Source organism: Ammospiza nelsoni, chromosome 5 (assembly GCF_027579445.1).
Source record: "Ammospiza nelsoni isolate bAmmNel1 chromosome 5, bAmmNel1.pri, whole genome shotgun sequence".
In the NCBI taxonomy this organism is placed as follows: domain Eukaryota; kingdom Metazoa; phylum Chordata; class Aves; order Passeriformes; family Passerellidae; genus Ammospiza; species Ammospiza nelsoni.
In genome coordinates, this window is record NC_080637.1 from 14,817,211 (window position 1) to 14,832,072 (window position 14,862).

The window sequence follows — 14,862 nt, forward strand, 5'->3', positions numbered from 1 at the left end:
TGTCCCAGACTGCCCCACCACCCATGGATCCTGCTCCCCTGGCGGTGGTTCTACCCCTATAAGCACCAACAGCACTTTCCTACCTGCTCTCCTCCCACCCTGCTGACCATTTCAAGGGCAAGAGAGCCACACATGGGGCAGTGTGTTTGGTTTTTCCATGCAGTTCACTGCTAGATAAGAGTTTCTCAGTGTTTGTACAAACACATCCAGTTATCTGACAGCATGTTTCTGTAACACTCCAGCATGCATAAACACTACATGGAAATGTAGGTGTGTGAAATAATCCCTGCCTAAAATAATGGCCTGTTTAGAAAGCAATTTTTTTGGTAACACTGTTTCCCTGACTGCTTTGTCTTTCATCCCAGCAAGGACTTCAGCAGAACTGCCCTAGATCCTTCATTTTCAGAGCAACCACAGGTATCCTAATGTCTCACCCCTTATGGTCCTAGGAATTAGACTGGATGCTCCTGTCTGCCATGACATGCATGCCAGCTCCCCAAAACACAGCACACTTCATGGCTCCTGACATCTCAAGGTGCCCTCTACACCCTGAATGCCAGTAGGCAGTCAGAGATAGTGGTCAGCACCTTGCTCCATGCTTCCCACACTCCAGCCCCTCTCACACCAGTGTCTCCCAATTGATTTTACGGTGAACTACTTGCCAGACATTGATTGCACTGCTTTCCTGTCACCAGACGCTTACAATAGCAGTTTCCTGTCTCCGGATCACAAGGATTGCCCCCGGGGTGGGTACCCAGAGGATTACAGGCACAAGCTACATGGAAATACAAACAGGCAGGTCAAAAGCAGGACTGGAGTCATATTTTAGACAGTGTTCAACTTAAATATATACATTAAATTTTCCCCTGAATTCCCCATTATAGAAATTCATTTCATTCTTTGCTCACCACCCATCCCAGTAAAACTTCCCTGGCCTAGAGATTCAAAATTGAAAAGAAATAAGGAGGATTATGCTATTTCCACTGAATATACCAGAAGGTTCAAATGGTGAACTGGATTTTAAGGGCCGGTGGACTCCAAGCTACATCAAATCTACAGTAATGTTTTTCCTTTAGGCAAAACATGAAAAAAAGGAAAAAAAAATCCATCCCACAAACCAACTTCTCCTGGCACTAACAGCCCCTCAAAGAGCTTTTGATCACACATAAAGGAACATATGTTTTTACTCACACTGACAGCCTGCTGGGTCATCGGCACTCAGGCCATAGAAACCTTCTTTGCAGAGGTCACAACGCTCCCCCTCGACAAATAATTTACAACGGCACTGTCCGGCAATGAGGCCGGTGGAGAAATCGGTGTAGCGGTCACAGATCCCACCATTCTGGGAGCCAGATGGGTCACAGTTGCAAGCTAAGAAGGAAGCACCACACATGTGTTATTAACTGCTACAAAATGAAAGGCCAAGTCTCACACTGAATTACTGAAACTCAGCTGCTGTGTAGAAAGACTGTCACTCCTGCATGACATGGCATGGGTTGGACACACAAGGACCAGGTAAATTTCCAGATTCTCAAAGAGAAAACAAAACCCAGCTAGGCTCCCTCAAGACCTCCAAGACGGCCACTTGGAGGCTTCCTCAGGGATCCCAAGGCCCACCTGGGATTTCCTCAGGGATCCCAAGGCCATTCCCACCCTGCAGAGTGGGGCTGCACTTACGCTCGCAGACGTCGGGGTCCCGCAGGTCTCTCTCGGGGTGCTGGAAGTAGAAGGGCTTGCACTGCTCGCAATTGCGGCCCATGGTGTTGTGCTGGCAGTCGTCACACACTCCCCCGCTGGTGTTCCCTGTTGTCATGTACACTGCCATGTCAAAGTGACACTGGCTGGAGTGGCCATTGCAGTTGCACTCTGTGACAAAGACAGAAAGCAGAGTGAGAGTCCTGGGGGAAGTGCAACTCTGCAAAAAAGACATAGCAGTGTCAACCAAAGAACAAAGACAGAAAGCAGAGTAAGAGTCCTGGGGGAAGTGCAACTCTGCAGAAAAGACACACCAGTGTTAACCAAACATGAAGGATTTTACACACAAGTAACAGCCTGTAACGCTCACGGCACCCAGCTCTGCCTTTTACTCCAACTCACTTTTGCATGCGTTACTATTGCGACCTTCAGCAGGGCGCCAGGGTAGATCATGGTAGAAATCCATACACTGCTCACAGTTTAATCCTTTGGTATTATGTCTGCACATGCAGTGACCATGAACCTGTAATTGAAAAAAAAGGAGGAAAAAAAAAAGAATTAAAAAAGAGTTGGTTATAAACGAAAAATGAAAAAAATCATTCTACAATGAATGCAAAATAAAGCTAGCACATAATGGACATATACTTTTGGGGACTTTAATCCATGTAACTGCATTTAGAAAAGGCATAAAGGGCCATAAAAATGTCCTTCACCTGCCCAAGTGTCCTCATACAAATTTGTCCTTCTTTCCTCACTGGAACTAGTGCCTGAATAAATGCTTTCAGAAATAAACAAGGAGAGCACAGTTCGGCCCAGAAGCCTCTTGGAACTAAAAGTTAGCTGTTTATTAGCTGTTAATTAGCTATCAACATGCTTCTATTTACATCAGCAGGTCACTAGCCCAGTGCCCTCTTTCCAGCCTGCCTTGATCCTCAGAGCAAAGATAACAGAGTTTGGATGGCGTTTATCCATAAGCCCCAGGCTTTGCCCTTGCCTTGTGTACAGAACAAGCACCAAGCAGACCAAGAGTGGTTGTGTGACAGCTGCTGCCACAGACCACTGGCATTACCAGCACTGTAGCAACAATGCTAAAGGCAAAGCTTGAGTGGAGACACTCATCCAAACACAGGGCAGTGGAGCATGCCCAGCTCGATGGCATCCTCCAGCCCTGGACAACTCACAACCCCATCCCACATCTCCAACCAGTTAATAACTCACCCATTAACAGGGTGCTATTGTGGCTTGTCATGCAAAAAGCATGGGGAAAAGCAGACCCCACAAGGGATGTGGCACTTGTGCAGCAGCATACCATGGAGGCAATCAGGGTTTTCCTTCAGGGCCTGTGTTTATTAGGGCTACAATCTCGATTTCTCAGCTGGTAACAACTAATACAAACACAGGTTATGTTTGATTCACAAGTGTTTCAGCCTTTGATGCCTCTATTCCACTTCAATTTTAAGGTAACCAAGTGAACTCATATATCGGTCTCTGACCTAATAAGGTTACACTCCCTTTCTTCGTTCCTACCTTTCAGTTTCATCAGCTCTGCAACACAATCAGAAAAGGAATGTTAAAACAATTATCACCTAATCTGAGATATGTGTTAGGTTAATACCAATAATGACAGATGTGTTTGCCACGGAGGAATAATTATAACAGTTCTGTTGTTTGAAAATCAAGCGTGCGGAGGTGAGGGAGTGTCATCTTTACATTTGTGTTCAAATCACTTAAAAGAGGCAGAGACAAGAAGAGTGTGAATATTTACCATTCCTTCCACCTCCTCATCCAAGCCCTCCACGGGCGCGCACTCGCTGGCGTGCCCGTAGCAGAAGCAGTTCCCACGAACCACCATGTCGTAGATGGCATAGTAGTACTTCTCTCGGATCTCCATCCTGGAGTCCAAGAGGTTGTCTCCCAGAGTGTGCAGCTTGACAAATTTGACTCTCAGGTTTGTGATTTTCAATAGGTCTGCAGGGGACACACACAAAATAGCTAACCAGCAAGCCCATTTTGGAATTATTTGCCAGATAATATTTTGAATGAGAGGAAGCCAGGAGTGACTTCCTAAGCCTGCTTCCTATGGGCAGATTAGATCAGATTTGATTTCAGCACCTACACATCACTTCATACTCCCCAAATTAAAAAAAAAATTACATTATTTTACTACAAGTTGATAACTGTATAAGTAAATTTATGCATAATTTTAAATAATGGTTTATTTTATTATAGACGTGCACAGGCACATACACAAATGTTAAAGGCAAGGAGAAAAGCACTACCTAAAAGACACTGGTTCCTTGGGGTTTTAAAATATAAGATGGGTAAGGACTTGATATCAAGAAACTGCTGCCAAGTGGACCAAGAGCCAATAGACTTATGAAACTTTTGGAAAAAGTCTTAGCTGGAAATAAAGACAATTCTTCTTTTGTACACGCCTAATTTTCCTAGGAAATGTAATTAGTTACATTTTGTGGAAAGAAGTAACACCCCATCACTGACCAAATACAAAGAATTTCTAGAGGGATAATCCATGGGAATACAATATTGCAGTAATTAATACCATCCACATATCTACTTTGATGTTGTGAATCCTATGTAGTTTCTTATAGCCTTGAACTAGGCTTGACAAAGGACTTCAAGCCTATGAAAGCAGTTTCTCCTTTAAAATGCTGAGTAAAGAAAAAAAATAACATTAAACTCATAGCAACAAGCAGACACTCCTCTACTTCACATATTTCCTTTTGCTCCAGGTAGCTTTACACTGAAGGACATGAACCCAGCCTGAGAATGCATATTAAATCAGGTCAGGTTAAGGCTGAGCACTGCAGTTCCCCCAGGCCAAACACCCCACAAGGTTTCTCTTAAAGCCACACTGAGCAACAGATCTCTCATGCATTGCCAAGACCATGCACAAACATTACAGCAAGTTGTGGTTTATGAGCACATCTGAGTGGTCCAGCCATGCCAACTACCATGGCCAACTGTTCCAAAGTCACTACTTTGTTCTGAAAAATAAAACATGACCCCATTGATTTTAGCTAGAAATGCACAATGAAATAAGTACCTTTGTAGCTCTCTTCATTTGTTTTCTGAATACTGTACAATGATAGGATCACATTTCAACGTTGCCAAGTTTCTCTTGGCAACTGCATGTATTTTGGGGAAAGGGGGTCTTTAATGAAAACAAATCCCTGATCAATTAAGAAAAGGACCAGATCCAAAGAAGTGTGTAAGAGCAATCTCTTGAGTTTACATCACTGATCTTTATTTCCCTGCACATCACTGTCTCAGTCAGGAAAAGGAGCCATACACAGAGATATTCATATGACTTCAAAACTGCTACTGGGGCTAATGCATGACTTTGTTAGTGGATTACTGGTTTTCCTAAGCAAGTAAGTGCTGAAATGCTCTCAAATCAGCCTGAAAGGCAACTGCATACATACTCTGAATCCTTGGACTGTACGGATCTTCAATTCGAAAAGCAGGATCTAGAACACGATATATTACCTGGAGGAAAAATCAAACAACGAAAGATTCAGCTTCAAAAGTAAGAGAGCCTGAATTTAAAAGGAAAAAGTCTACACAATAAACATATTAGAAAAATTGTCTCTGACCTCTCCCTCTGTTGAAGGTTCAATGTCAGAGTATCGGGAATCACAAATTATATCATCCACTTTCTTCATGGGTCCAGTTGAAATCCCAGGAAAGGAGCTCTCACAGTCATATGCAAAATACCTGTAAACGTGCCAGGTCTGTCCAAAGTCAGATGATCTTTCAATCAACATTGCAGCAGGACGGAATGTCTAATGGTAAGAAAAACAATAGATTTCATTTGGTTAATTATTATTTGCATTTACATTAAATCTTTAGTAGTGTGAGCAATCCACATGTCTGGATTTTAGTCTCTCTCCCTGCACCGACTATTTCCCATATGTGGAAATATCAGAAATACTTTTCTGCTGATATTCCACTTTCTTCTCAGAGGCAGACACATGAAATAACACTCATCAAGCCATAGACTACTACCCATCTTCAAAAGATGGCACCCAGTGGCCAAGTGCATAAACACATTTAAACAAGCAAGCTTGTAAGTTTTTTTGATTCCAAACTCTTGCTGAAAAGTGGGGTTAAAGTAGGGCGTTACAGAGACAAAAATAATTTTTTCCCGCAGCTTGTGGAAAGCAGCAGAGCCTTCTTCCTTGCTGTACCTCTTGTCCTTATCTTTTACAAAGGACCTAATTGGCTTCCTCTCATACTGTAGGGAGCAGGAGGTCACTGCAGTACTTCCCATCCAGCTCTGATGCCCAGCCGTTACTGCTGAGCAGGTAGCTCTGAAGCTCAGAGAAGCCCCAGCATTTCCTCTCTTTGCCTGACCACATGACCTTTTGCAGCATCTCTGACATTCAGTGCCAGCTGTCCTCTGTGCTGCCTTAAGAAAATGTTCCTTATGGAGATGGAGAGGTTCAGCTTCATCCTCTCACACTGCATTTGACTGCCCCCATCCCCAGTGACCCTCGCCCGGCTGGCCTTGCCCAGACTCTGGCAGGCTGCATTCACTTCACCAAACCAGTGTCCTTCTTACCTACATGTATCCAACTCTAGAACAACAAACTAATGAAGTTTTGAAAAGATTTTTAATCCCTCTGACCTAAATAAAATCATGTTTTCATTTTTGTGCTGCCTTTCAAAAGCCAGATATTTATTTAACCCTAGCTTGTACCTACCAAGAAATGCCAACAATCTCTTCCTTACTTTATGTATTCAGTGGAGGACCTCCCAGAGCCAAGCACAAAAGCATTTCAGTCACAGCTGGAAAGAAATTTTCTCTCTGCTTCCTGCCTGAAAATATCACCCAACTTAGAAACTAGTATCTCACCCAACAAAAAAAAACAAAAAAATTTAGCAACCCAGAAATAAGACAGCTCAACTGTCTACCACACCAAGTCCACAAGGCATCATTAAAACTATCTTTCCCCTGCAGTCTTCCTCCTGACAGCAGACCAAGCCCCAGTTTGTACTGGGGTACAATGGCTGCAGTGCCAGGGTTTTTTGAGGGGTCCCTCACTGCTGGTTTCAGTAGAAATGACCACCTTCCACCTCAGCCACCACCTTAAGTCACAGGGAGAAACCCTTGTTGATGCCCCAGGAAAGAGGAACCAGCTGTCCTAGAAAGCTGATGCGCAAAAATGAAGAGATTAATTTGTCCACATGGGAAGAACATTTAGGATGTACGGGACATAAGCTACCATTCCAAGACATCTGTTTGTAAAAAAACAAAGACACTTTGTGTACAGATGTTCCTTCTTCCTGAAGACCTTTCCATTTGCCAAATGAAAACTGATACCATGGCCAACTTTTTTCAGGAAAAAAACCCTTGCTACTATATGACTTAGCTAACAATCTTCTAGAATACAACCACCACAAAACCCAGCTTCAGCATGACTCCTTCTGCAGCCTCACTTGAGCTCAAACACAAATCAAAACTCAGCCTTTCTGCATGACTTCAGCACTGGTTAATGGTTGGCAGCTCTGAAAACTTCAGGCCAAACAGTTCAGACAAAGTCCTAATCCCAAATATCAAATAGATGTGAAGGACTATGAGACCTCTCATTTCCTCATGTTTTAGGGTTCAGGGTAAGGCTGTGGCTTCCTTACCTTGAAGGTCATAATGAGATGAGTGAAATGAAACTCAGCCTCCAGGTCCAGCTGGATAGTCACATTTTCCAAACCTGCAGGGGCAGAGTAAAGAAGGTGTTAAGCAAACAAGGACACCTGCCAGTCTCTACATTTACATTTTGCCAAAGCTCTTCACTCTGTTGGCATGAGACTATTTTCTTTACTACTTGGCTCTGCTGTGGAAAAGGAATATGATGGTTTAATGTGTGCCTGAGGTAGAGGAGGAGACACCAAGAACCTGCTGAAGTGTGGGATTCCTGCGTGTGATCAGCACCGAACGCTACACCCAGAGCGTGAGCCCGCAGTGCTATTTGACACAGAGGCATGGCTGGGACCAGCACAGGCTGGGCCCTGGCACCAAAGCCCCCAGTCCAGCTGGGGATGCTGAGCCCAGATGTGTGTGGTGGTCACAGGCTGTTCTCCCACAGCCCAGCCTCTCTGGCAGCAGCAGCAGCACAAGATTGTGCAGCCCTAACACCCCCAGTCTCACTGATGCCTGGGTGGGGGCCATTCCCCACCATTTTTCACTCACTCCGGACTCTCCTGTCCACAAAAACAGGTCCTTTATAACCTGGTTTTGAGACACTCCTAAAGCAACTATCACAGCCCTGCTTTGCAGTCCCAAGGATTAAGAAAATGGTGAGAGGAAAAAGGTTTTCCAAACTGCTGTAAGACTACCTGTGGTCAAGGACTCTACACAGAAAGGAAGAAAAACAGCCAGAAATATTATTTTGCCTTGTGAAAAGAGGTCTCAAAGCAGCTGGATACTAATTATACTGTAGTTAGAAATAAAAAAAATAAAACCAAGATTTACAGAGAGGAGAAAGGGTAAGAAACGAAAATAATAAAACAATCAGGCACTTAAATTTTTGACCAGCTGTAACCTTCTGTGAAGCATGCAGCAATGGTCCCTTATGCTGTATGCCTGAAAACATGAATTGGACAGAAAGAATCGTTTGTTTTTTATTGTTGAAGGACATTTTCATGACCTTATGAGCTAAGAAACTTTTTTGTGTGAATGCTGCCAAGCCTGTTGCAAAAAACATGAATTATCTGGAATGCTGGAAGAGAACTGGTGGCGGCAAGCAGTTGATCTAAATGGTTAGAAAGGATTTAGTGAAAATCTTTCTTTAACAGGCAGCAAAACTGTTACAAATATTACCTTTTTTTTTTTCTCATATACAATAAGGCAGCTGCTGCCAATGAATTTGCAGAAATCCCACCCTGTCCAGCTGGCTTTAAGGTTTCAGGGTAGGACCGCTGCTTGAGAAACCCTTGCTGTCTTGTTTTGTGTATGAAAGCATGCCAAAAGCATAACCAGAGAAGTAAAACAGGCAGAGGAAGGATTAAAAGCAAAAAACCAAAAACCCCACCAAACTAATATGCAATTTTTGATTTTAACGAGCTGGCTTGTTTCCGCAGTTCATTTTATTGCTTGGCCAATGGTACAGAAATTCAGGGAGCTCAGGAGGGAGAAGGCAGCTTGCAGGGTAAGAGATATCCCTGGCTTTACTGTCCTGGGGTAGGAGAAGGAAACTGGAGGACTGCAGGCAGGGCAAGAGCAGCTCTGTGCCCAAACCCCCTCCTTCCACAGCCTCCATCCCGGGCGTGGGGAAGCCCTGGGATATTTTCTCCTGGAAGGCTGCTCCGCTCTTGCTGCCCAAATATGAGGGAGATCTGAGGCCAGTGTGGGAAACTCTTCTCTTTAGGAAAGGACTCTTGCAGAGTGCTTGGACGGCTGTTTCCAACACTCCTGGAGGACCCGAGGGGTTTTGTCACAGATTAAGGACCACTCCAGGGCACACAAAGGCAGCCAGTTTTACTCATGGCTCCTCACACAGCATGATCCTTCACAGGGCACTAATCAGCAGGCCAGAGATAAGAGCAAACCCACAGGTACCCTTCAACAAAAGGAGGGAAAACAGCTCCCAGCCCCGGAAATTGCTCCGGACAAACCACATACCATTTTCCGACTGCCACCAGAGCTTCAGGCGGTTTGGGTCGAACGTGGTGACAACATTTTCAATGCGATGGCTGTCGGGATTGAGAGTATCGTGGAAGGGATCCTCTGAATCACATATGAAACATTTTTTGTCCTCCTGAAACAACACGATAATCAGCATTACTGATTTTATCCATGGGGCAATAGTTGCTTCCTGCAGATAAGGGTATTTTCCATCCACATCACATTCCACTCATTTTGCCTGCAGGAGTCATCAAAGATTTTTTTTTTGTTGAAATGTTCAGTGTTTTTACCTCTATGAATTAATGTAATGGAAAGTATGCCAGGAATTCCATAAACTTCATTTTTATGGGAAGCATGCTTTCAATGAAAATTGCAGTTTCAGGAAATCTCTTCCAGCGCACGTATTCTCCAGTGGAATTCAAAACCAACGGCAACATCTACAGAAAATTGCTGAATTGCTTCTGTAAAAATGCACATGTGCAAAACTGCATCTTAACAACTCGTGAGAAATAATTCTGGCTTTTGGAAGCTGCCTTGGAGATGCAAGCTGCCTGCACTAGGGATACCTCCCTTGAGGCTCAGCGCACATCAAGGGGCCCTCAGTGATTTAACCCTTTTCTCTGAATTCAGCTCGTCCAACTCCTACCCAAACCTTGCATCCTCAGCTGGTGTTGCAACCTCAAACTGTGTACATAAGGTTCATCTGCACACATTACAAGGTCTGCCCAAGCAAAACCAGCTCAGAACAAGTCTGGGATGTGCTGCTTGGGAAAGCCGGAAGCTTCTTCACCAGGGGACAAAACCCCATCCTGGCTATTACTACAAACGGCACTATTTTTGCATTGTCCTTCTGCCTAAAACCACCACTTTCTGACTGCAAGGCAGGGTGCAAACTTAACCAAAAGGGAGGGTTCCTGCCCAGACCAACGCGAGGGGGCAGATGAGGAGCTCATTGCATGGCAGTGAAGAAGCCCAACACAGCAACAACTCATCCCTGCCCAAAGCTACACAGGCATCATTCCTGCAGCACGTTTATGGAGGCAGATGCTGTTCTTTATCAGCCAAGAATGTGACAGCTGGCAGGTCTGCACCACACAGGCTTTCCATTTCACCAGTCCTGGCTTCAGTGGCTCCTCCCAAGCTCAGGGCTTCACCTCCCAAGAGCCCTCCAACACTCGTCCAGCACAAAGAATGGCAAGAAGAGGGTCACAGGAGGATGTTCCCTACTGCCTGCTCCAGGCTTCTCTCCCCCCACACTTCATGCCACAACTTGCTTCTCCTCTGACCAAAACTGAATCCTAGAAGACCTAGCAGATCCTAATTCTGCCAAGCACTCAGTGCGGCCACGCCCCATGTTACTAAGAGGATACTGGCAACTTCCATGATTTCTTCAATACCACACACTATGTATGGTTCAGAATAACCAGGGACATCCCAAATGCTGAACTGGGGCAGGGAGATCAGGAATATGGGCACATGAGAACTTTCTGAAGTGATGCTTTTTACAACGACACTTCAACATTTTTTGAGACAAGAAAATGTAACAAAGCACCCTTGTTATTTCATTCTACCAGAGATGCTTATGATGCTAAAGTTAATCCCAACATATACTGAAAATGTTCAGAGAAGCTAAATCCCTCGTCAAATAAAGTAGAGCCATTAGACAGAACTTATATAGTAAAACTGAAGGTGGGGAAAGAATGAAGGGAGACTTGGTAACTTCAGGGCACAAATGAGTCAAGGGCTACAGCCTCTCCTGCTTCCTGTGGTTTTCCTTCCAAGTGCCAGAATCCGGCCCTATTGTCTCCACAGTAATTCGTCCGGAGATTATCCCTTTACTTTCAGTTCAACAGAGTTCCACGTATATAACTGATAGTTTATTCTTCTCCACCATCCCTTCTCTCTCAGAGATTTTAAGTTTGATGAGCTGCTTCTGGCTTTAAAGAGCAGCAGCTCACCAGATGTGCAGAGATACCTTATTTGCATCCTTCCACTCCGAGACCATACACATGTAATTACATTACTGGGACTGTGGACAGAACACTGCCGAGCCCTACAGCCCACTCTCCTTTAGGAAACTGTCTAGACGACTCCGAGCGAGCCGGGAAATAAAGCATTAACTGAACTTACTGCGGCACATTCTTCCTTATTGGCCTCGATCGGGAAAGCGGGCTCGGAGCCGAAAGCCGCGGGCATTCCCTGCACGCGAGGTGCGGGATCCCGCACGGGGCACGGTGCTGCCCGCGCCCCCACCCGCGGGCGGTGCTCGTCCCGTCCCGCCGGCCCGGGCGCTGCCCCCGCACCCCTGCAACTCCCGCGCAGCCCCGGCTCAGCCCCCGCACCCCGCGCTGCCCCGGCTCAGCCCCCGCACCCCGCGCTGCCCCGGCTCAGCCCCCGCATCCCGCGCTGCCCCCCGCACCCCGCGCAGCCCCGGCTCAGCTCCCGCGCAGCTCCCGCAGGAGGCGATGCCCGCCCCAGCGCCGGCCCCGAGCGCGGTGCCCGGGAGCGCTGCCCGCCCCGGCCGGCGCTCACCTGGAGGTGGCTGACGATGCAGTAGGGCTCGGGCTGGCGGAGGCCGCAGGTAGAGGAGGCGGAGAGGCGGGCGGCGCGGCCGATGAGCAGGTCGCCGGTGGCGGGGTAGCAGCTGCCCTCGGCGCAGCCATAGCTGTACTCGGGCTCCTGTGCCGCCGCGGGCCACAGCGCTGCGCGGCCGCGGAGGGAAGGAGAGAGGGGGACACGGTGAGAGAGGGACACAGAGTGAGAGAGGGGGACACAGGGTGAGAGAGGGGACACAGGGTGAGAGAGGGGACACAGGGTGAGAGAGGGGAGCGGGAGCGCGGCCGGGCTGCGCGCCCCGAGCCGCCCCGGCGGGCAATGCAGAGGCGCGCCCAGCCCGCCGTGCCCCGACGGCGGCCGGAGCGGAGCGGAGCGGGAGTTACCGAGGCAGCAGCAGCAGAGGTACAGCGGGAGGCGGCCCATGGCGGGCGGCAGGACGGGACGGGACAGGACACGACGGGACGGGACGCGGCTGCCCCTCCACGCCGCTGCTCCGGCTGCTCCGGCCGCTCCACGCAGGCGCCGCCGTTCCCGACCGCGGCCCCGAGCCGCCGGGTGCCCCCGGCCCTCCTCCTCCTCCGCCCCTCCGCATCCGCGGGGCCGGGCCGAGCCCCTCCCGCCCGGCCCCCGCCCTGGGGCAGCCCGGCCCTCAGCTGGGGTACGGAGCGCCGCCGTCGAGGAAGGGCGGCTCAGGCGGGGTGGGAGGCGAGCGAGGTCCTGTCCCGCTGTGGCCGGGGAGCCCCGAGCGGGACACCGGGAACTCCGGCCCCCGGCCCGCAGGCTGTGCCCTTCCAGCGTCGGGAGCGGGCTCTGGGCAGGCTGCGACAATCGGAAGGGGGTGGCGGATAGGTGGGGGGAGTCACCAATCGAGTCTCCCCCTTCCCTGCTCCTGTCGGTGGAGAAACAATGAAGGAATGGGGTTATTGACTTAATCCTGCCTTCTGCCGCTAGTATGGATGGAGCCGGGCCCCTGGGATGGATGGATGGATGGATGGATGGATGGATGGATGGATGGATGGATGGATGGATGGATGGATGGATGGATGGATGGATGGATGGATGGATGGATGGATGGATGGACGGACAGTGGTGCATACTTGTGTGGAAGAGCCCAAAGCCCAGCAAAGCACCAGGGGTTTGACAACTGTCCCACACAAGGCTCATCAGCCCCGCTGTGCCTGGTGTTGTGGTGCCAGCACACGTGGCTCAGGAGGGCCATTCCTGGGGACGGTGGCTGCCATACATGGCCAGGCCTGGCTCTGGCACAGGCAGGGAGGCCCAGCAAGCTGGAGCAGCCGCTGCCAGGCTGTGTCACATTCCCTGGGAGCACACGGCACTGGTGCCTTCCCAGGGGCACTGGGGCAGCTGCAAGGAATGAGTGGCCGTGCTGCAGCTGCCCCTGCGCCCCAGCCTCCCACATCAGTGCCCTGGCCTCTGCTGGGGAACATGGGGGCTTCACTGGCTGGGGGCAGAGTGCCCTCAGCACCCAGGGAAAATGTTTAGGGTTAAATAAACACCTAGGAGTGTGTGTGAAGGATGGATGTGGCTGGGACAAATGCCTGGGTTTATATACCCAGGTTGTGCTTGTACACGTGTAACACGTGTACTTGTGTAAATCTTTACCAGGTACCAGTGCCCCCCAAGAACACTTTGCCCTCACTATTTGCAGTGCCAGAGTGAAAACACACCATGGTCTGTCTGGCCCAGCAAACCCTGCCGAGGTAGGTAAATATGTTCATTCTCATTTTACAGATGGATAAGCAGAAACAGAGAGATACCAAGTGACTTGCCCTAAAGGTTAAACACCAGGTTTGAAACATAACCCAAGACTCTGGATTAAAGAACTTGTGGAGCTGTTTCATTAAAGAAATCCATAAAATTAAATCATTCTATACTGACAGGGCAGGAATTGTAATATCCTAAACTTCTTCTGCAATGTGGTCTTCTAAATTCAGAAAACAAATTCAGTTTCATAACCCTGTTATATTTTTTAAGCTTCAGTACAGCAAACATTTTTGTCCCCCCACTAACAGAAAATGTTTTACTTTGCTGCTGGTAGAGCCTCCTCTGACCCATGGCAGATGGGCAGCAGCAGCATCACCTCATGTGCAACTCTTTCAGTGCCACTGGACTTATTCTGTCCTGTATTTTTCCAACTTTGATTGAAGCTTTCTCCTTTCGGTTTTTTTTCCTATTTCATGGCCTTGTGGAAGTCCTTTGTGCCTTGGCACAGAGAGCATGAAAACGTGCTTTGTTCCAGCCTGGGGGTGACCCTGGCATGCGACACCAGGCTTGAGCTGGAGCTTTGGCCACAGCCTGGGGTGGCCACCATCACCCACAACTGGGGATTCTTTCAGACATAACAGAAACCACCACACTCAGTGTGTGAGTAATTAGGAACAGGGACTCGTGTCCCTCCCTCTTTGCAGTGCTTGTGACAAAGAGTGAGTGGGAGTATTTTAATTTGATTCTTCAAATGATAAAATTTCAGTGTTGTGCCCATCCTTGTAGTTGATGAACCACCTTTGCCTCCCTGGAGTGTTTGTGTTTGTGCATGGTTGGAAGTCTCAAAAAACAAAATTTCAGAATTTGACCCCAGTGGGACCCACTTGATCACCCATGTTCTTAAAACACTGCAGCGGTTGAATGCCGGTAGACAGAGCTGATTATAGGATTTTGATTAAATATATTTTTGATTATATGTCAGTTTGGTTGTGTTGTTTGCATTTTGATTAATGCTATTGAAGTAAAAATGCTCTACAACAGGAAACTTATTTCAATTCTTTTTCAAGAAACAAATTTCTGAAGCCATTTCTGCCCACAAGGAGGAGGTCCAGGGGGAACTACAAATAGGTACTTATTTTTTGTGGGGAAAATAGGCATTTCCCCCACAAATTAACTTTAAAAAACCCTTTGTAAGTTTTTGCATCACTTCCAGTGGGAAATGCTACACGGTTGTAAACTTCTGA

General features: G+C 47.8%; 1 protein-coding gene across 1 annotated transcript in view; it reads right to left on the minus strand.

Annotated features, from left to right (window-relative positions):
* LAMB1 (laminin subunit beta 1) overlaps window positions 1-12,475 on the minus strand; it is a 42,475-nt gene extending 30,000 nt beyond the window's left edge. Inside the window, exons 1-11 of the mRNA XM_059473194.1 lie at window positions 12,277-12,475; window positions 11,870-12,039; window positions 9,335-9,470; window positions 7,351-7,424; window positions 5,310-5,498; window positions 5,139-5,202; window positions 3,461-3,663; window positions 2,098-2,218; window positions 1,678-1,866; window positions 1,192-1,371; window positions 663-775 (exon numbers count right to left, since the gene is read on the minus strand). Coding sequence (XP_059329177.1) covers window positions 663-775; window positions 1,192-1,371; window positions 1,678-1,866; window positions 2,098-2,218; window positions 3,461-3,663; window positions 5,139-5,202; window positions 5,310-5,498; window positions 7,351-7,424; window positions 9,335-9,470; window positions 11,870-12,039; window positions 12,277-12,316 — 1,479 coding nt within the window. The 5' untranslated portion in view covers window positions 12,317-12,475. The remainder of the gene's footprint in view (window positions 1-662; window positions 776-1,191; window positions 1,372-1,677; window positions 1,867-2,097; window positions 2,219-3,460; window positions 3,664-5,138; window positions 5,203-5,309; window positions 5,499-7,350; window positions 7,425-9,334; window positions 9,471-11,869; window positions 12,040-12,276) is intronic.
* Between the last annotated feature and the right edge of the window lie 2,387 nt (window positions 12,476-14,862).